Source organism: Sycon ciliatum, chromosome 12, assembly GCF_964019385.1.
Source record: "Sycon ciliatum chromosome 12, ocSycCili1.1, whole genome shotgun sequence".
Taxonomy (NCBI): domain Eukaryota; kingdom Metazoa; phylum Porifera; class Calcarea; order Leucosolenida; family Sycettidae; genus Sycon; species Sycon ciliatum.
Genome location: NC_088654.1, coordinates 23834639 through 23855877, shown reverse-complemented (window position 1 = coordinate 23855877; position 21239 = coordinate 23834639). Strand labels below are relative to the sequence as shown.

At 48.0% G+C, this 21239-nt stretch overlaps 2 protein-coding genes and 2 long non-coding RNA genes across 6 annotated transcripts in view; 1 reads left to right on the top strand and 3 right to left on the bottom strand.

Moving 5' to 3' along the window:
- Positions 1-207: 207 nt before the first annotated feature.
- LOC135828839 (uncharacterized) lies at positions 208-2994 on the bottom strand. The gene is made up of 5 exons (XM_065341271.1): positions 2478-2994; positions 2283-2364; positions 1871-1925; positions 1676-1779; positions 208-761 (listed from the first exon to the last, which is right to left on the bottom strand). The coding sequence occupies exons 1-4, from the start codon at positions 2612-2614 to the stop codon at positions 1742-1744; spliced, it is 312 nt and encodes a 103-aa protein (XP_065197343.1). The 5' UTR covers positions 2615-2994; the 3' UTR covers positions 208-761; positions 1676-1741.
- A 4724-nt stretch (positions 2995-7718) lies between these two features.
- On the bottom strand, positions 7719-10523 carry LOC135828842 (uncharacterized). The gene is made up of 3 exons (XR_010555759.1): positions 10234-10523; positions 9906-9937; positions 7719-7787 (listed from the first exon to the last, which is right to left on the bottom strand). It is a non-coding gene; the product is annotated as an uncharacterized LOC135828842 (long non-coding RNA).
- An 804-nt stretch (positions 10524-11327) lies between these two features.
- On the bottom strand, positions 11328-13586 carry LOC135828841 (uncharacterized). Of its 2 annotated transcripts, XR_010555758.1 has the most exons (5): positions 13483-13548; positions 13298-13373; positions 12873-12927; positions 12678-12781; positions 11328-11818 (listed from the first exon to the last, which is right to left on the bottom strand). It is a non-coding gene; the product is annotated as an uncharacterized LOC135828841 (long non-coding RNA). The 2 variants fall into 2 exon arrangements; XR_010555757.1 differs by having other exon boundaries at positions 13298-13586.
- A 1389-nt stretch (positions 13587-14975) lies between these two features.
- LOC135828827 (phosphoribosyl pyrophosphate synthase-associated protein 1-like) overlaps positions 14976-21239 on the top strand; it is a 15004-nt gene continuing 8740 nt past the window's right edge. The window contains exons 1-2 of one of the 2 annotated variants that reach the window (XM_065341259.1): positions 14976-15742; positions 20840-20916. In XM_065341259.1, coding sequence (XP_065197331.1) covers positions 15690-15742; positions 20840-20916 — 130 coding nt within the window. In that variant the 5' untranslated portion in view covers positions 14976-15689. The remainder of the gene's footprint in view (positions 15743-20839; positions 20917-21239) is intronic. The other variant, XM_065341258.1, reaches the window with a different exon arrangement.

Genomic DNA, 21239 nt, shown 5'->3' with positions numbered 1-21239 from the left:
TGGTCAGCACGCGCGCCATGCACTGTATGTAGCCATGCAACTGCAGTAGCACACTGATACATTCCAGCCCTCCCCACCTCCCTACCCCGCACACAGACACCTTGTGACAAACACGCACATGCACATGGCACACACACACATGGGCACGCACACACATACATACACACACACACACACACGACCCAAACAGGAAATTCTTGATGAACATTGTATAATGCCATGCAAAGCAGTGGCCACCATACTTCAGGAAGTCAGTTGTGAAACAAAAATAATTCAACTACAATGTGTAGGTAAGCTAGCAGCCAAAGCACAACATCGCAAACCGTGATGATATTTGCCTAAGGATTGCAGTTTGCAGACCACACCATGGAAGCAGTGAATACAGAATTATTGTAATGTCATACAAAGACGAGCAAAGAAGTGGCCACCATACACCAGAAACTTGCAGAAAGTCACATATCCAACAGATAGAGAAGTGAACAGCATCTGGTACAGCCCACACAAAACCAAGCTGACCTGATACTCGTCCGAAGATCGTAAGTAGCAGATCCTTTTCAACGATAGCATGCAGGTGTACGTTACACGCATGGACAAAATCTGACCGTGTCATCGGCATACATTGTCATCACATGCATACCCCACAGGTTACACACATGCACAGTAGAAGCACAATAAAAGCAATGGAAAAATATGAAGGGGTTGCTGAAGCATCTTCACACTTCAATTTCAGACTTCGATGTGGTCGTCACGGGGTGATATACCTGCAAGATACAAGTGATACAGAAAGCAAGCATAAGGTCGTGAGGTAGGCTATGAGACACCACAAATGGGTCACCTACATGTATGTTCAGGGCTGGTGTACACACACACGCAGAATTATCATAATCGAGAATTTCCCAAACTACAGAAGAGCAATGAAATCCATTTGCATGCACAGGAGCAATTTTGCAGTATGATGCGCAGCTCGGGAATACACCTGTTGGCAATGGATTACATTCCCATTGGAATTCCCATTAACGTGGGATTCACAGAAGCAATTTGGCAGTGTGCTGCGCAATGCGACACGACCTGCGATTCTGCGTGCGATGCAAACTCGCACAAAATACCATTCACAGAATCAGGACAAGACGTCAGCGATGCAACAGCGCCTTGCTGACGTGCCTCAAGTCAAACCTCAATGAGAATGCGTTTGTCGGTTACAACTGGTACAAATGTACAAGCAATTTCTGAAAATGCTCCTGTGAATCCTGCTTTAAGCAGTGCAGAAGAATGTCCCTCCTCCGCTCCCCCCCCCCCCTCCACACCCTCAGGGAACTTGACAAGGAAGGGTGGTCTTCGCGGTTCCCAACATCTATTTGCAGTTTCTGGTCTCCACTCTGTCTTTTCAATGGGGATTTGTACGTACCATAAAAGCAAGCCTAAAAAATGAACAGCACATTTGCCGTTCCCCCACTGGGGAGGATGCGTTCCAAAGCTATCCTGACAAGATACTCCGAGAAGCGGTGCTGAGTGCAATGCATTGTGAAACTGAAAAAGCTGACCAAGCCGCGGCATATAACGTCTAAACTTCAATTGTAGTTCGCCAGCTGACTACTTTCAGACTCCATGTAGGTTGGAGTACAGCTGGCTTAGAAGTTTGACAACGGCGCACGCACATAAGCAATGGCCACCTTACCTGTACTGTAGCAGTACTTCCGAGTTCCCGTATGGGAGTTCCCTCACTGTGTGTGCAATAGCAGCCTCATCGGACCAGTTCAATGCGACGCGGACAGTCCGACACTGAGGAGGACATTGAAGAAGTCAGAGACAGGAAGAATGGTTGATTTACAATTCAACTAGCAAGGCTGCACACCAACGAAGTTCCACTCACCATTGTGCCGTCCTTCTTGGAATGCAGAAATAACGCTTCCTCTCGAGAACGCAGCCTGTGACAGAGAAAAAGGAAGGAGCATCGCCATCGGCATTGGTCCTCTGCTATCACCGATTGCCGAGTTGCACAGTTCACTCTAACAAGACTGAGGATGTTCAAGAACTCCCCATCCATACCATTATTGGGGTAAGAGGAAAGGTCAGATTGCCTAGTTCCTAGGGCCTAGCATTCCTGGATGCCAGGATGTGCTGCCCCCCCCCCCTCCCTTCTACTGCCTGGAAAGGGCAACATATGTGACAGCGTTCACCAGTACAGTCGGAGGAGAACTTGGGAGAAGGCAAAAAAGGGCAACACATATGAATCCCTTATAAACAAGCAGTGGTAACTCTAGCACCAGCAATGTTGGACTTACATCCCAGCCATTGCCGCCGGATTCAGCGGCTTCTTCTTCTTCGTCTCCCATCTTGGAAGCACTCCTTCCCGTAAGTTCAGTCCTGGGATCGGGAGTACAGTCGGAGGAGGACGTCGGAAAAGGCAAAAAGGCAACACACATGATTCCCTTATAAGCAAGCAGTGGCTACTCTGGCACCAGCAATGTTGGACTTACATCCCAGCCATTGCCGCCGGATTCCCACGCTTCCTCTTCGTCGTCTTCCAGTTCCCAGGTTCCATCTTGCAAATACTCCTTCCCGTAAGTAAGTGCAGTCCTGGCCTGGGTGGATGCGCAGTACATTGACGATGCATCGATGGCGGAGATGGAGCAGGTCAGGGAGCCCTATAGGGGTCCCGAGAGCAGATTGTGGCCAAATTCGGGACGATGCCGGACGCCAGTCAGTATGAAGTAGCGAATTGCGGACCGCCACGTAGATTGGGGTCGCGGGGTCATAATCCATGGGCACTACTCGTACGTTGCTCCAAAAAAGGGCACTTCACTGTTCCACAGTTGCTGTTAGCGGTCGCCAAAGGCACTTGGTAGGCCGGTAATTGGGTCACGTGTCAACAAAGTGTCAACAACGTGTCAACAACGTGTCGACCACGTGTCTTTAGCGGTACACTAATTTTGGTGTCCCCAAACTGAAAACATCGAGCACCAGTATGGAAAGGCTTTAGACAGAAAGCCTTTCCAATAATAGAAAAGCTGACAGGATCGCTTTTCTAAATAACCCCCCAGAGTGTGCAACTCCCACATACCCTGTTGTCCCGACAGAATTTCAAGTTGACGTCATTATTTATGACGCAATGCTCCTTGCAGCAGTGATTTACAACATGTGTACGGGTGTCAACGCAACACACGTTTTTCTTTGCAATAATTTGTACAGGATCGATCGGCTTCGTTCAACCACAGGTTCCGGATTCGTCTGATAATCCGTGTACAGTGCGCATTGCATCATCAAAATGACGTCAACTTGAAATTCTGTCGGGACAGCACCCATAGTGGAGTTGCACACTCTTAGTCCATCAGCCAAGAACTCAGAAGTCGTCAAATTCAAGAACCCTGTTGCACTTAGAAATCGAATACTTGATTTTGGCCTCAATGGGGAGGTTAGGTACCCTGTACACCGAATCCGCAAATAAAAAGAGTAAACGACTTGCACGCTCTGCAGGGGGAAGCCGACAAAGTGACCATTTTTGGCATTTCATCGACAGCCATTGTTGTGACCTAAACCCAATCTCCAATCAGTGCCATGCGCGTTTCAGGAATGAACTTTCAGATTTTTGTGAATTACGGGAAAAATCTTGCAAATCGAGAAGATTTGCAGTGTAAACCATTGCAGTTTCCGTATTACACGTGTGCCTGGATTCAAATTACAATAAAATTGTTGTTCGCCTAAAGTTGTAGAGTGTTGTTCCATTACACATCTCTTTCACTGTTCTATTTAATTGAGCATCCGAATACATACCTTCAGGAAGATTACAATGAGCTAGTATTGAACATCATCCACCTTCGGGTTTCCGAAGTGTGCACCCCGAGTTATGTCAAGCAGGTTTGAAGCGTAGTTTTTACTGTTTGGCAAAAGTGTGATCTACGCTTCCACCCTGAATGGAATCACCCCGGGAAGGTCCTGATCCCTGGAAAAATAAGGAACGTGGAGAGCTAAAAGTAAGGAATCTGCGGCGATGGATGTTGTACATCGAGTGAATGCCCTGCAGTTCTCTTCTCCATTACGACCAACTAGCAAACGCCATGGCTCTGGATGCTGACAGCAAACAGTTGAAATAAAGGCAAGGCTGCTTTGAACATGTTGCAACCAGGTAGTAGTACAGTTACAGTTGTACTACTTCGAAGTACTATCTACCACACTCGAGATCACCCAAAGAATAAAGCGATTGAATTCTAAATCAAAAAAATTGTTGGGGATCGTCTGAAGCATATTCAAGCGAGGTACAGTCGGGCTTGATGACTGATCAAAGCCCTCGGGCTGGTCCCTTGGGCTTTGATCAGCCATCAATCCCTGTGTACCTCGCTTGATTATCTACTTGACACCATTGTAGTTGCAAACAAGTAACTACAACAATTGCAGTACAATAGCAAGAGTCCACCCTTGACAATAGTCATGTAGTTTTTGAATTAGTTATTTGAAAATGGTGAGCATCTTCATCTTCTTCCCGGTGCGCATGTACACATATTTTTTGAATCTGTACGTGCTCCAAGCCAACTCACCTCTGCTCAAATCGACGGCGATTTATTTCGCGATTTTAGGTCGATCGCCACGGAAAACCACACCAAACGTTGACAAAACTCCACGTTTTCACTGAAGACGCATTGGATGTCCTGATAAAACGGATGGAAAACCTCGTAATGGCTGATGAAGAAGAAGAAATTTGTCGAACTTCCAAGGCGCACTGTAAAAGGAGTGCAAGAGTTTCGCCAGGGAAAGTAGGCAGGTTGGATTCAGTGATGCTTTTGCTGTCGATTGATGTCAGTTCCAGGTGTTCGATTTGTAAGTGCAACAGGGGACTCACTTTGGCACCACTGGCTGATGGACTATCTGGGGGGTTATGTACTCTTGGTAAGACCGCTTGAAATGTGCTTGGATCCATACAAAAACTGGATCCAAGTGGATCCAATTTTTGAATTTTTGAAATTGTTGCTATGCTGTGACGTAGCACTTTCAAGCCCTATTGTACTACTCCCTGCTTCACGATCACCATGAATGATCACCATGGTGCCAAATGTCAAGCGACTAGCTGTCGCCATTTTGTTACCATGGCAACGGTGGCATTTTTTGTGCTTTTTGGGTAAATTTTTGCATTTTCTTTAGAAAAAAATTGATTTATAGGGGTTTTTCAAAACACTTTCCATTTCCATTTTAGACCAAGAAAAAACGCATAATCCGGAAAAGCCTACCCTAGACCTACAGTGTAGTACAGTAGTACTATGTTTTCCGATTTTGACAGCATGTTACAAGGCGAGGACGCGTAGTGCTCCTGACTACAACCATAAACCGGTTCACTACGCGTCCTCGCCTTGTAACCAGTCCTGGAGATGTCCTAGATAGGACATCACGGAACCCAGCATGCCCCAGCATACATACTATGCTGTTCCCATAGTAATCGTGACACGTGACTCAAAACTTTGTGTCGCGGCCGAGGAAGATGAACATGTTACACTCAAGTCAAAACAAACGCAACGAAGGCCTTTCGTCTCAAAAGCAATTAGTTGTCGTTCTCCTGGCGGCTTGCCTCAAGCGAGTCGAGATTCGTATCTTGCCTCTTGCCTTCACGAATTTTATTTTCCTCGTTGTGGAGTACGCCTGGACAAAGGAACTGGCAAGCGAATCGTTTTGGTCGCATTGAAAATTGCAAGTGCACAAGAGGATTGGCGAAGCAATTTGTGTTCGCACTTTCAGCAGAGCAGTAGCTGCTGCTGCGATAAAGTTTTTACTTTCGCCATTGGTTTCAGGCAGCAGAAGGATCTGGCTGAAAGCGATGGCGATACGTCCATGACCACCACGTCCTGGGTTGATATCCAAGAAAGACCGTCCAAGGTCCAGTTTTAGCCAAGAGCTGTCGTGTCCAAGAAATCAAAAACGCCAACAGCAAGCTTTGGCCAAATAATATCTTCCGGGTAGTGATTTACGGGCCTAGCGCCTGCTGCCTCGTCTTCCTCCTAGATCCTCTGCATGGCCAGGTTTGGGGCGAAATGAACGCACGGGGCGTGAAGAAACATTCCAAAAGGACCAAAGGCAAAACATTCAAATTAGAACCAATCGTTTCCGAAGAAGCGCCGCGTGGCTACGAGAAACCCCACATGAAATCCCCAAACGAAAACGGCCATTCGGTCGGGTATTCGATGACGAATCGAATATACACTACCTCAATCCCCGCCGATGTCTGATATTCTCCGCCTATTCCTTCAAACTTGACCAACTCGGAAAGAAATCCATCGCCATTACGATCGTGCATCCTCCACATACATTCAGAAATGCTCACGCAGCACTTCTTTTCATCGCGTGTGCGCGACCGACGCTTCCATGACAACTCTGGGACAGGTAACCAATCAGGATCATTCAGAGTGCGATGTCCTAGATAGGACATCTCCCCGACTGGTAACATGCTGTCAAAATCGAAAAACATGTTAACTACCAAGCAAGGCTTCTGTATATACAGTAGTACTAGTAGCAAGAGTGCCAAGAGTACAACATACTCTTGGTAGTACTAGTAGAGTACCCTGCTACTGCTAGTGCTGGCTGAGCATGAGTGCTTGCGCTTACCATTCGCTACTATACGTGTGGACTCACTAGTGCACTGCATGTCAGACAGTCATGGACTTCTTGGTGCGAGATCTGGCCGAGTAAAAAAAATTACTAGATGATCGTCCTTTTTTTTGGAAAAATCGGGGAGGGCGGGAGGATTTTATTTTTATTTTTTTACTTTTTACCCTCTCATGCACACAGTGTACACAACAACATCAAGGTTTTTTTTCTCTTTTTTTCTTTTTTTTTCTTTTTTTCTTTTTCTTTCTTCAGCAGATCGATACTGACGTTGTGATATACTAGTAGTATTATAGCAATAAAAACTGCTTTATGGCAGTTTTCAAAAAAAGTTATTGTGTTCTAGTCCATGGACCCCGTCTAAAAAGTAAGAAATTAACGAAATGTGATAGCCGAAAATTAAAATTTCACACAAAACCTCACAATAATCACAACACTTGAAATGCTGTTTTCAGCACTAAACCTGTACTGCACCAACAATGGGCAACATGCATGTCATGCATGCATAGGAAAGAGGATCACGAGGGGAAAAGGTCTTCTACATGTAGCTTTTCATTCTGTGACTGTGTGTGATTATTGTGAGGTTTTGTGTGAAATTTTAATTTTCGGCTATCACATTTCGTTAATTTCTTACTTTTTAGACGGGGTCCATGGACTAGAACACAATAACTTTTTTTGAAAACTGCCATAAAGCAGTTTTTATTGCTATAATTTCTTTTGTTTTTTCTGTCACCAATCAATGGAATGTCCTATATCAATATGTAAATGATGGGCTTCACATCATATCAATACCGTATTATACATGTACGCATTGATGTGCAAGCCTTTTCTTGCAGAAAATGGCACTAGCATGTTCTTCTGCGGGGAAACATGTGAGTAGTGGTGGACCGTGGTGATACTTTTTTTTATACGGAGGTCTTTCTGTGCATGTTGCTGTTGCAGAATTTCATGACTCTGTCATAAAATTGTCTTGCCTTTCAGATATTTCAGATTTCCCCACCCTCTATCAGATTTATTTGAGAAATGTAACCAGGTGCGTGTCACAGATGTTTTTGTTGATTCTGTGTTTATAATGGTTTATAATCATGGGTTATCGTGATAAGGTCATCCTGCATCATATTGCACTGAAATCGTAATCCTGTTGATGTCGATACAACTTTTGGAAGTAGTTCAATGACTTCAAACTGTTAGTCCACGATTTTCTAAAACAACACAGCAAAGGAGGAACAATAAACATGTATTAAAATGTAAACAAATACATTGCTGAGTCCGACACCTCGTTCCAACAACTACACTGATCCTGAGGATAAAAGGGGCAAGGCTATGGTTGGAGGTACTGAGAGATAAACAAGGCACTCCATAATAATAAAATATTACACATCTTTTGGTGAGTATGAATGATATCCAGTCTAACCTCTTTAGGACGAACACCAAGGGACCGATGGTATTTATTCTGTGAGATTGTCTTAACCTATTTTATAACCAGTGAATACAATTATTTGTCCAATAGACATACAAATAGATTTCTTCTACAGCGAAAGATTCTAAGCCACACCAACTCATTGACTCGTCTCTTATGAAAGAAATGAGTCACTAGAGAGGTTCTGCGAAACGAAAATGCGTACAAACTTTCGTTCTACGTCATGAAGTGCGAAATTTCGCACGAACTTTCGCAACTTTGGACGCGAAACTTGCAGGGAACGCGAAATGAACTGTCGTTAGCCAGTGCATGCTGTCGTAATAAAACGACTCATCCGTGTTCCATTCCCGTGCATGGTACATGCATGGTGCGACGGCACAATGACAGCTGTCGCAAATCACACTGAGTATTACACGTGTTTTTTGGTGATTCCTGGTTAGCTGCTAGCTTTTCCCTACTCGAAGATGTTGCCGCCGCGAAATCTGGGGGTTTGTGTTCGTCCTGGCGAAAACCGTGTTTTGATCCGTTGAGGGAGACGAGAGATACAGTGCGAAGACGTACGATCTGTCCGAGAATCGGCGAAGAAGAAAGCTTCGCGGACTACCCGTAGTGGTTGGGAACAGAATGGAACATATACCAGTCGATGCCTGTCATGGTAGGGATGACTGCTACGAAGTTTTAGCCCCATGCTCCCCAGCGCTTTTTAGCGCCCGACGATAATTACCAAATTTCATCGATTTTCCATGTGGATCAAAGCATAGTCTCCTCAATCTTCTCCAGTCGAGCTGAGTCTGGACGCTACAATGTCGAGACGCGAAAAGAGAACATGCATGAACACACAGGAGAATCACATGCAGCTGCATTCTACCTTGACGAAGCTGAGAACAACACCAGCACCACGCATTTGGAAGACATTTCGAAGAAGACGAAGAACTACATATCTGCGCTCAAAAAAGCCTCTGTACTGTGTGTGTGCATGCAGTATGCATGCATGCGCGAAGCACGGGGTCCGCGGATCAACTTCGTTCAAAAATCATTGTGCCACACGGGTTGTATGATTTGTGTGCGATCATGGTCTTTCTTCTTGACAAACAAAAGTGAAGTTTTTCGATCTTCAAATCGCCATAGCGTCCTTGCCATGACTCCAAATCAGCTAAAACCTTGCAGGAGGAATGAAAATGCCATGCTGAATCGATTGGTACCATTTTCGAAGGGTTTCCTTGAAAAATAAAATTTAGCCTGCACTGGCTACTGTCGTACACACTTTCGTGAGATAGGGTCATGGCGTACGTGCGCTTGGCCCGCGCAAACTACGAAAATGTGCAGAACGCAAAGTTCGTGCAAAAATTCGTACACACTTTCGCAAGGACTGTCGCGAAACTTCGTTCGAATTTTCGTTTTGCAAAACCTCTCTACTGAACGTTTCTTTAGCAACATGACGGCAACTGAAACAGCAACAGAGAAAGTACCATCCATGTACAGCACATTCTTGCAGGTACTACAAACAGATTGCAGATCGTAATTCTTGCTTTGGCGGCACGAAACTTTATTTGGGGCAGTGCAATCTCGGTGGTACATGTACTCACAAATAATAAATCAAACAGCCCAGACTCGAGTAAACAAATCCAATCATACAAGTACGAGATCTTCACGAGACGAGACTGCACCCATTGGCTTGTTTCGTATGAAGCAAACAAGTTTACTGAACCTCTCCACAATGGAGATTTTCCTGATATGCGGAATTTATTTTGCAAACTCGGTCAATGGATCCTTGAACCTTTCCCTCCAGATTGGGAACTGCCAACGATAGTATGCCACGGACCAGTGCCTTACTTGTAATGTACCAATTTACAATGAATAATTATGAGTATTTCGACAACGCATGTAACATAAGCCTTACCGTCAAGAAGGTGAACTCGCGTTCTTCGCACACTGTAGACAAGGGCAAAGAGATAAAAATGGATCTAAATCCGAATAAAATTAGCACACGTTTCCGTAAATGAAAGGGTGAGCATAAGCAAATGAATCGAAGGAAACCGGTCAACTCAGAGATCACCTGTCATTGAGTATTCCGTAAAAGGAGGCCTCGGCAGCGGAAAAGCTAAATTTAGAAAAGAGATCCTGTCAGCTTTTCCATTATTTATTGCATTCCGCCCAAAATCAGCACACTTTTCGTAAATGAAAGAGTCAACACAAGCAAATGAATCAAAGGGAACTGGTCAACTCACCTGTCATTGAGTAATATTCCGCGAAAGGAGGTCTCAGCAGCGCCGAAACGAAATAAGCCATGCCAGGAGACGAAATATCCGAAACAGCTCATACAAGAAGCAGTTCCAAAGGAGAAAGTTCCTCGCGCATGCACATCCAAACACGGACTGCACTGCAACACAATGTCTGCCGTGCACGTGCAGAGCACGCGGCTACCACCCGTTGGTAGATCTAATACCGAGCACCTTACGTAGAGACTTACGTAGCCTAAGTGAAATACCGAGCACCTTACGTAGAAACTTACGTAGCATAGCGGTGTCGTTTTTCTTGCCATGTGAACACAATTACCCATATAAAAACCGCTCTGTGAGCGGTTCTGAAAAACCTCTACTGGTGCAGCCCCGTCGTAAAAGTAAGAAATTAGGACTGGTGCATTGTCCTCCCAAATGTGAACTGATCCACCTAAATCGCGATTGACGGGACCCGAACGCACCAGTAGCACGAGGTTCCTACCTGTGGATGCAGCTGGGGACGCTGGTCCATAGCCAAAGCCAAAGGTGGGCTTCGGGGTACTGTAAGTGTTGTATGGTAACTAATTACTTGATCGGCGCGCGCGCCGGTCCATTGCTGTAATCCTGTGCCCTCCCGACCTCGTGCTACTGGTGCGTTCGGGTCCCGTCAATCGCGATTTAGGTGGATCAGTTCACATTTGGGAGGACAATGCACCAGTCCTAATTTCTTACTTTTACGACGGGGCTGCACCAGTAGAGGTTTTTCAGAACCGCTCACAGAGCGGTTTTTATATGGGTAATTTCAGTTCTTTTTCTGTTCCCTCCCCCACCCCGGCCCAGCTCCAAAGATAAACATGGTGAGCATGCGCGCGATGCACTGTATGTAGCCATGCGATTGCAGTAGCACACGGATACATTCCAGCCCTTCCCACCTCGCTACCCCGCACACAGACACATTGTGACAAACAAGCACATGCACATGGCACACACACATGGGCACGCACACACATACACACACAGTGACACATACACACACAGTGACACACACACACACGGCCCAAACAGGAAAATTCTTGATGAACATTGTATAATGCCATGCAAAGCAGTGGCCACCATACTTCAGGAAGTCAGTTGTGAAACAAAATAAAGGTAAGCTGGCAGCCAAAGCACAACATTGCAAACCGTGATGATATTTGCGTAAGGATTGCAGTTTGCAGACCACACCATGGAAGCAGTGAGTGCAGAATGATTGTAATGTCATACAAAGACAAGCAAAGAAGTGGCCACCATACACCAGAAACTTGCAGAAAGTCACATATCCAACAGATAGAGAAGTGAACAGCATCTGGTACAGCCCACACAAACCAAGCTGACCTGATACTCGTCCGAAGATCGTAAGTGGCAGATCCTTTTCAACGATAGCATGCAGGTGTACGTTACACGCATGGACAAAATCTGACCGTGTCACCGGTATACGTTGTCATCACATGCACAGTAGCAGCACAATAAAAGCAATGGAAAAAATGAAGGGGTTGCTGAAGCATCTTCACACTTCAAATTCAGACTTCAATGTGGTCGTCACGGGATGATATACCTGCAAGATACAAGTGATGCAGAAAGAAAGCATGAGGTCGTGAGGTAGGCTATGAGACACCACAAATGGGTCACCTACATGTATGTTCAGGGCTGGTGTACACACACACACACACACAGAATTATCATAATCGAGAATTTCCTAAACTGAAAAGAGCAATGAAATCCACTTGCATGCACAGGAGCAATTTTGCAGTATGATGCGCAGCTCGGGAATACACCTGTTGGCAATGGATTACATTCCCATTGGAATTCCCATTCACGTGGGAGTCACAGAAGCAATTTGGCAGTGTGCTGCGCAATGCGGCATGACCTGCGATTCTGCGTGCGATGCAAACTCGCACAAAATACCATTCACAGAATCACGACAAGACGTAAGCGATGCAACAGCGCCTTGCTGACGTGCCTCAAGTCAAAGCTCAATGAGAATGCGTTTGTTGGCTACAACTGGTACAAATGTACAAGCAATTTCTGAAAATGCTCCTGTGTATCCGGCTTTAAATGTCCCTCCTCCACTCTCCCCCCCCCCCCCCTCCACACCCTCAGGGAACTTGGCAAGGAAGGGTGGTCTTCCCGGTTCCCAACATCTATTTGCAATTTCTCGTCTCCACTATGTCTTTTCAATGGGGATTTGTACGTACCATAAAAGCAAGCCTAAAATGAACAGCACATTTGCCGTTCCTCCACTGGGGAGGATGCGTTCCACAGCTATCCTGACAAGATATTCCGAGAAGCGGTGCTGAGTGCAATCAAGAGTACATGACCCCCGGGGTTATGTACTCTTGGTGCAATGCATTGTGAAACATCTGGCTTAAAAGTTGACAACAACGGCGCACGCACATAAGCAACGGCCACCTTACCTGTACTGTAGCAGTACTTCCGAGTTCCCGTATGAGAGTTCCCTCACTGTGTGTGCAATAGCAGCCTCATCGGACCAGTTCAATGCGACGCGGACAGTCCGACACTGAGGAGGACATTGAAGAAGTCAGAGACAGGAAGAATGGTTGATTTACAAATCAACTAGCAAGGCTGCACACCCACGAAGTTCCACTCACCATTGTGCCGTCCTTCTTGGAATGCAGAAATAACGCTTCTTCTCGAGAACGCAGCCTGTGACAGAGAAAAAGGAAGGAGCATCGCCATCGGCATTGGTCCTTTGCTATCATCGATTACCGATTTGCACAGTTCACTCTAACAAGACTGAGGACGTTCAAGAACTCCCCATCCATACCATCATTGGAGTACTTGTAAGAGGAAAGGTCAGATTGCCCAGTTCCACCCAGCATTCCTGGATGCCAGGATAGATGTGCTGCCCTCCGCCCCTCCCTTCTACTGCCTGGAAAGGGCAACATATGTGACAGCGTTCACCAGTACAGTCGGAAGAGAACATGGGAGAAGGCAAAAAAGGGCAACACACATGAATCCCTTATAAACAAGCAGTGGCAATTCTAGCACCAGCAATGTTTATTGTTGGACTTACATCCCAGCCATTGCCATCAGCGGCTTCTTCTTCTTCGTCTCCCATCTTGGAAGCACTCCTTCCCGTAAGTTCAGTCCTGGGAGTACAGTCGGAGGAGGACGTCGGAAAAGGCAAAAAAGGGCAACACACATGATTCCCTTATAAGCAAGCAGTGGCAACTCTAGCACCAGCAATGTTGGACTTACATCCCAGCCATTGCTGCCAGATTCCCACGCTTCTTCTTCGTCGTCTTCCAGTTCCCAGGTTCCATCTAGCAAATACTCCTTCCCATAAGTAAGTGCAGTCCTGGCCTGGGTGGATGCGCAGTACATTGACGATGGCGGAGATGGAGCAGGTCAGGGAGCCCTACAGGGTCCCGAGAGCAGATTGCGGCCAAATTCGGGACGATGCCGGACGCCAGTCAGTATGAAGTAGCGAATTGCGGATCGCCACGTAGATTGGGGTCGCGGGGTCATAATCCACGGGCACTACTCGTACGTTGCTCCAAAAAAGGGCACTGCACTGTTCCACAGTTGCTGTTAGCGGTCCCCAAAGGCCCTTGGTAGGCCGGTTATTGGGTCACGTGTCAACAAAGTGTCAACAACGTGTCAACAACGTGTCGACCACGTGTCTTTAGCGGTACACTAATTTTGGTGTCCCCAAACTGAAAACATCGAGCACCAGTATGGAAAGGCTTTAGACAGAAAGCCTTTCCAATAATAGAAAAGCTGACAGGATCGCTTTTCTAAATGTGGTCCATATAGTAAAGAAAGTATTAAACAAAGCGTGCACATGTTTCCTGCATCCGCGATCGGTAAAAAACCAACGATTTCGGCAAAAACTCACGATTTAAAAAATAAAATATTTCTTGGGGCGCTGACAAAAACTGGGGCGGACGGGGACGATCATCTAGCTTTTTTTTTTACTTGGCCTCTACTACAAAATAGGGCTTGAAAGTGATGACGTCAAAAACGGCCTGGGAGTAGTAAATTGACATCAGATTTCTATTTTGGATCCACTAAGGTGTGACTTTGCTATTGCCTCAGTATGTGGGTGCATAGCAACCCACTCATGTCGTATGCAGGTGCAACTTTTACTTCGCCACCAGTTGTCACCCCGCCCCCACTAGCCAAATCAGTCAGTTTCACTGGCAACATCACCTTGCTGTGAGTGAGACCGCTTGAAATGTGCTTGGATCCATACAAAAACTGGATCCAGGTGGATCCAGTTTTCGAATTTTTCAAATTGTTGCTATGCCATTGCTATGGAGTGACGTAGCACTTTCAAGCCCTATTGTAGTACGAGTGTAGTCGTAGTAGTACTACATCATGGTAGCAAGAGTACATAACTGACACGGCGTTCTTGAGTAGATAGTTGGGGTTATCATGGTTATGTTCAGTCTCTTGATCAAGTTAGTTGATGGTAGTGTATCCATGGTATCTAGTCCTGTGTACTTCATGTACTTTGTAGTGCGGGATTCCGGGAGTAGGTCTACCACTATACTACAGACTGTCAGTACTGACCTGTACTACTACAACTTACAGTACAAGTGCAACCACGGTAGACCTACACCGTCCGTACACCATGGTACACGCCTCCGGAGCTAGGACTACAACTCTCTGCTACTATTAGTACTAACTATTACCATGATTACTTGCTAGCAAAAAATGCAACAGCGAACGATCATTACTGTGGTTTATTGCGGCACCAGTATTTCACTTTTATTATTGGGCCGATCTGCTTTCTGGGCTGGTCGTGGATCTCCGCCGACTACGCGGCGCAAGCAGCGATTCTAGACTCTAGAGTCGAGTGCATGGCTTCTCTCTGTGGGAATTGGGAGCGTCACCATCAAGGGTGATAGTTTTTGTGTAGGAAACGCTAAAGAGCAATTCTTATTACAGACCACATCATTCTGCTTTGTCCTTTGCGGCACTGCACGTACACGAAACGTGTTCATTCTGTGCTCGTGCTAGGTGTTCAGCTAGCTCCACATTTTATCACTGGCGAGTGGTGAAAGCGTCGAACAGGATCTTGCAAGCCAAGTGTCACAGCGCCCTGACAAATAAAACAGGGACAACGGAGAACAGTCAGCGTGGGTGGCGTGTAGATCTACGCGTGTTATTCTTACGATCAGCAGCTAGTGCCACGGTGTTGACGTGCTATGCTCGGTAGCTGCATGCAGTGACTGCTGCACGTAACGTAACGTCGTTGCACCAAGCGTGACTGACCTCTGCTCCCCCGGCTCGAGCTCGGCTGGGCTGTGCAGTGGTGAAGCAACACTCGTTGCACTTGTGTTCTATATTTTGAAGCGAGGACTGCTCTGTGCAGTCTTCACAACACCACTAACAATCTGGCATCCGGAGGACACAGTTTGAGCGGTGGTGCTGCCGACCGTAGGACAAGCAGGATAGGGATGGAGTTCTTCTGTGGAACGTCGCATTCGGAGCTCGGCAAGGAGATATGCAGGTAAAATGTTTGATTGCAGACAATGCTTTGTTGAGGTGCTTTTTCGAGTACAATTTCGTTTGATTAGTGCGATTATTGATGAAGTTAGTTTCAAATTCTCTGACGTGTCCTAAATTGCCAATTTTCTGAAAAAGCAAAGGTAACTTTGTTTACAAGCGTAATGCTTGTAGGAATCTGGTTCTCGTATCTGCCCGCAGCTTGGCGAAATCCCTGGTTCAAAATCAAAGTGGTGAGGTAGTTGTTGAGTTGTGGGTTGTACGACGATAAGGTGAGGCTGTGAAGTGTGAAGTTAGTGAAGCAACGTAGCACAGCACCACCATGACCACGGCACCATGATTGGACAGCGTTCCAAGCTGGCGCATTGTCGTGCTGCAGAAGTGCAGGATGCAGGCTCGCTCACTTCAACCACTTCACAGCAGCTTCCATGAAGCAGTTGTGCGCATATGAATGTCCTCTATTTACAAAATTATTGTTCGTACGCCGTACAATGATACACGATTGTACAGTGTGTGTACTGACTTACACCGCGTACCGGTGCATGGTATGGAAGTACTACAGTAGTACAATCATGTACGTGGCTATATTATACAGTACACTTGTGTACTCTGAAACTCAGGAAACGTACCCTCTTTGAAGTAAAATGACTGAGAAAGCATAGCATACACAAACTATGAAAGGCCACAATACTACCAGACCAATCACAAACTGCCTCCAGCGGTCCTGTCATGGCAGATACCCGGACTGAGTGCACGCTGGCACTCTTACATAGTATGACGTGTACTCAGCACGGATGTGAATTTTCGCTGTCTGAGAGAGAGAGACACACAGAGAGAGAGAGAGAGAGAGAGAGAGACACACACACACACACACACACACACACACACACACACACACACACACACACACACACACACACACACACACACACACTGCTGCTGCTGCTGCTGCTGCTGCTGCTGCTGCTGCTGCTGCTGCTGCTGCTGCTGCTACTACTACTACTACTACTACTACTACTTGACACAATCTTTATTAGGAAACTTGAAATGGAGATGTGAAACACAAATACAGCCATGTAGATGGAGCAGCAATGCAATACAATGTCCAAAAACTCAAGAATTCATTATCATGGGGCAATGTTGGGCAAATGTCTGTCAGGTACTATCACGCTCAGGCTGCCCGCAACCTGCACATCGTCGTGAAATTCATCCTGTTGCGGCGGTATGACGATCTTGAACCACGCAAACAGGTGACTGCCCATCGCATAAGGCAGACTGACAGCTTACAACGGAGCTGACCCATGATAACCGATACGTGTAGGTCGACGTTCTTCTCAGCAATCAGGCATGCCAGTGTCTTCAGTGCCATTGAACATTCTCTGCCAATCATGCCCGAGGTAGAAAAAACTAGCGGTGTAAACGTACCTCTGTCAACTGCTGTCACCCGCTCTCCGTACTGGCGCTTCTTCATCCGTTCATGCGTTCGGAGCTGGCTGATGACTTCCTGACGCGACAGCAAGCTTGCCTTTGGGTGTGTAACCCGGATGTCGAAAAAGGCATCTTGCTGTCTCGTCCAGAAGCCACAAGCCCGGATGTCCAGGCGGGCACCTGCCGAGCGGTTGGCTGTCCTCCCTTGGAGCCGCTCACCATCATATGGTAGTAGAGGCGGTTCTACCTCCACATCCCGGACGGCCTCACGCATCACGTCAGCCAACAAGTCCCGGATCTCATTGTGGCGTGCCATGGGGTAGCCCCCTGCCGGACACATCATCGCATGGTCTATTGTGTTTGCAGCACCACATACACAAGTCAGGGGGAGTCCGTCAGGCTGCAGGCCGTAGCGGATGCAGAACGCATCTCGGAAATCCGATTTGTTCAGCACCATCTGCATTTGGGACGATGGTTCCGCCGTTACCCAAGATGATACGCCCTTTTCCGCGGCATTCTCCACCAACAGCGCCTGTGTTGCTGTCAAGTCCGGGCGCAATTCGCTAACGAGACCCGTGGCTTGGGCAGCTTTCTCTCTGCGAATACGCCCGGCCTCCTGCCGGCTGAGGGCTATTGCCTCGTTCAGCTGGTCTGTTTGAGTAGTTTCGTTGGTGCTGGTTGGATGTTCTGGTGGTCTTATGCAGGCCGCCACAGGAGCCACAATCTGTCTGGATGCAGAAAACTCTTTCTCGGCCTCCACCGAGGGCACAGGGATTGCCATGCCACCAAACCGCGCTGGTAGCGATAGCAACTTTCTCAGTGCCGACTCGTCCGAACACGAATGGCCGCTGAGCGCTGGCAGCAGCTTGTCCGTAATGGCGGCGTCGAGACGGGCCAGAAGATGCGCAGGGCAAGATAGGACGCGCAAGTGGTACCGCCACTTGGACACGAGGCCCTTTACAAACACCTCGTACGCAGCATGTGGCTGAGTGGTGGCCACCTCCGCCAGGCGATCAACCTGCAGCGTCCACTTGTCGATCAAATCTGTGATATACTCCTCACAGAAGACCGTTGTACCGAGTGCGCCGCCAAGATAACGAGCACCCTCGGTCACAACACGAATGCCCGTGTCCCTGAAAAGCTGGAGTGCCAGGGCCGAATGCTGCTCCTTGACAATTAGTGTTGTCTTGTTCGCGTTAGGGTAGTACCCATACCCAGGGCCATGCTCCAGAATCCCATCCCAGTACTGCCTTAGATTGAGGAGCTGTCCGCCACCAGCATCGTCATCAGCATACCATAGCTGCACCACGTCGGGGCAGCACTCTGACAGCTTGTCTATCAATGGCATCATGGCGACCGCGTATATCGCCATGGCGAGAGGATCACCTTGGCAGGTACCCTCCTGACTCCTTATCTCTCCACCACCCGACACAAACAGGCGGCATGGACTGCTGTAGGTGTTCTTGAACACCTGCCCCAGGGCAGGGCAGACGAGTGGCACGTTGTGTAGGGCTGCTGTGCGGTTCATAGCGTTGAAAGCGTTGGTGGCATCGACCAAGAGCACACCCTCCACCTCCGGCGAGACAAGCATGTCGGTCATCGTATGCACGGCAGCTTCACACCCAGACGGAACACCAACACAGAGTTGACGAGGGGCTGTGGCGTGCATGGCGTCATACTGAATTATCTTCATCACAGCTTTGCCTATTAGTCTCCGGAAAACCTCCCCAACAGCGATAGGGCGCACCCCCGGTTGCTTGTCCAGTGGGATGAGGCGGGCCGCAGTGAACGAACTTAGCTCTTCTGGTGGGACTTCCTGGGTGCATAAGCGTTTTCCTGCTTCTGCCATTGCCGCACAGAGCTGGTCAGACGCTGCAGCGAAGCAGGTCAACATGCGTTTCCACGCATCAGAGTCCAGGCCCGATGGACCGGCCGCTCCGGACATTTGACGACTTATCTGCTTGATCAGCGCTCCTGTGAGCCTGGCAAAAAGGATCGGATCTTGAGGGGTAGCCGCGTCATGTCCCTGCAAGAGAGCGTCATCCGGAGGTACAGCAGGCTGGGGATGCTTATCAAGCAGAATGTCACTACTACTACTACTACTACTGTAGCTTGGTTGCCACAACTTACACAAGGGCCATACCACTCCGAAAGGAGCCAGAGTCATTGTCAGGAGCAGAAACGGAGATGACGACTCAGGTCACTGTTGACGGAACTGACGGTTGCAGCGAGAACAGCGAACACCATATGACGCTCTATCAGACTCGGTTGCTCGATGGCCACGGTCGCACTTGTGACGTCTGAAACCAGGCACTGACTTGATTTGCCGATTGCATGTCACACACAAGAGAGAAGCCGGGACGTTGAGCGGAATAGGTGATGCCGGCACGGACGCTTCCGATGGTTCCAGGGGCAAACAATGATGTACACGCAAGCCACCACGAGAGTGAAACCACCTCCTGCATGTACCACACTGCACAGCACCATGCTGATCCCGGATGGGGAGACTTCGCTCTGCGCTACACTTGTGTCTTGCTCTGTCACCTGGCCGACGAAACGAACGGTGGCAGATAAGACAGTCCACCCGTTGAGATTGGTCATGGGAAGGACCGCCGAGGCTCGGCTCAACGGCAGACACCCGCCAGGCAGACCGATCCTGAGCAATCCCATACCAAGCCAGATGTTCAATGCCGATGTGCCGAAGATCAGGCGAAATCACATCCCTCCAGCGACGACGGGGACCACACGCAGGCCGAGGCGACGGTAGGAAGCCAAACAGCAGCTGCTTAGGCACACGAACATCCGGCATGCGGGCCACATGGCCAAGCCATTCAAGCCTCCGCTTCCGAAGCCGGGAGGACAATAGCGATGTACCACACTGCACAGCACCACGCTGATCCTGGATGGGGAGACTTCGCTCTGCGCTTCACTTGTGTCTTGCTCTGTCACCTGGCCGACGAAACGAACGGTGGCAGATAAGACAGTCCACCCGTTGAGATTGGTCATGGGAAGGACCGCCGAGGCTCGGCTCAACGGCAGACACCCGCCAGGCAGACCGATCCTGAGCAATCCCATACCAAGCCAGATGTTCAATGCCGATGTGCCGAAGATCAGGCGAAATCACATCCCTCCAGCGACGACGGGGACCACACGCAGGCCGAGGCGACGGTAGGAAGCCAAACAACAGCTGCTTAGGCACACGAATATTTTTTCCCGCACACACATCACACCACATACTCCGGCATGCACTGGCTGGGTAACCACTCAGGAGAATGAAAGAAAAGTCAGGAGGAGTCTGAGAAAGAGAAGAAAGACGTGCGTGACCATAATCGTCGGGAATCGAACCCGCAACCTCTCGATTGGAAATCGCTGCACATACCACTGCACCATATGGGACACACACACACACACACACACACACACACACACACACACACACACACACACACACACACACACACACACACACACACACACACACACACACACACACAGAGAGAGAAAGAGGTCCACTCTGGAATGATACAGTGATACTATTGACTATGTGCATGCATGTGGTGGTTCCGAGGCGGCTCTGGCAACTCTGGCTGGTTTTGATGACATGATAGCTCTACTTTGTCTGCTGCTGCTGCTGCCACGGCTGATGTTGCTTGCTTGCTGCTTGTTTTTGCAGGCGCCTGGGTGTTGATCCGTCACCTTTGAAGTGTCGGTTTGGCGGAGTAGAGGATGATTGTGAGAGTACTTGCAAAGGTAGGATACTCAATGTCTAGCTGATAATGTCACACTCACACTCACCGGAGGATGGAAAATAGCAGTTGTGTGCCGTGTATCCTGGTGATGACAGTCAATCTTTTCTTCAGACTTTCCCTTCCATTCCCTCAACTAGTAGATATTAGAGACAGTGCTGTATTTCGTAAGCTTGAGTCTCAAGAAGCGCGATATTGCTCATACACACGGTTTGCTGTTCTTTCGACAGTTCACACGCTAGCACATTGCTCATCGTTTGTCTCACAGACTAGTCCTCGTCAAGTAGAATTGTCACGTCTATCGCCTTGGCGTGACCTCTGCCCGGT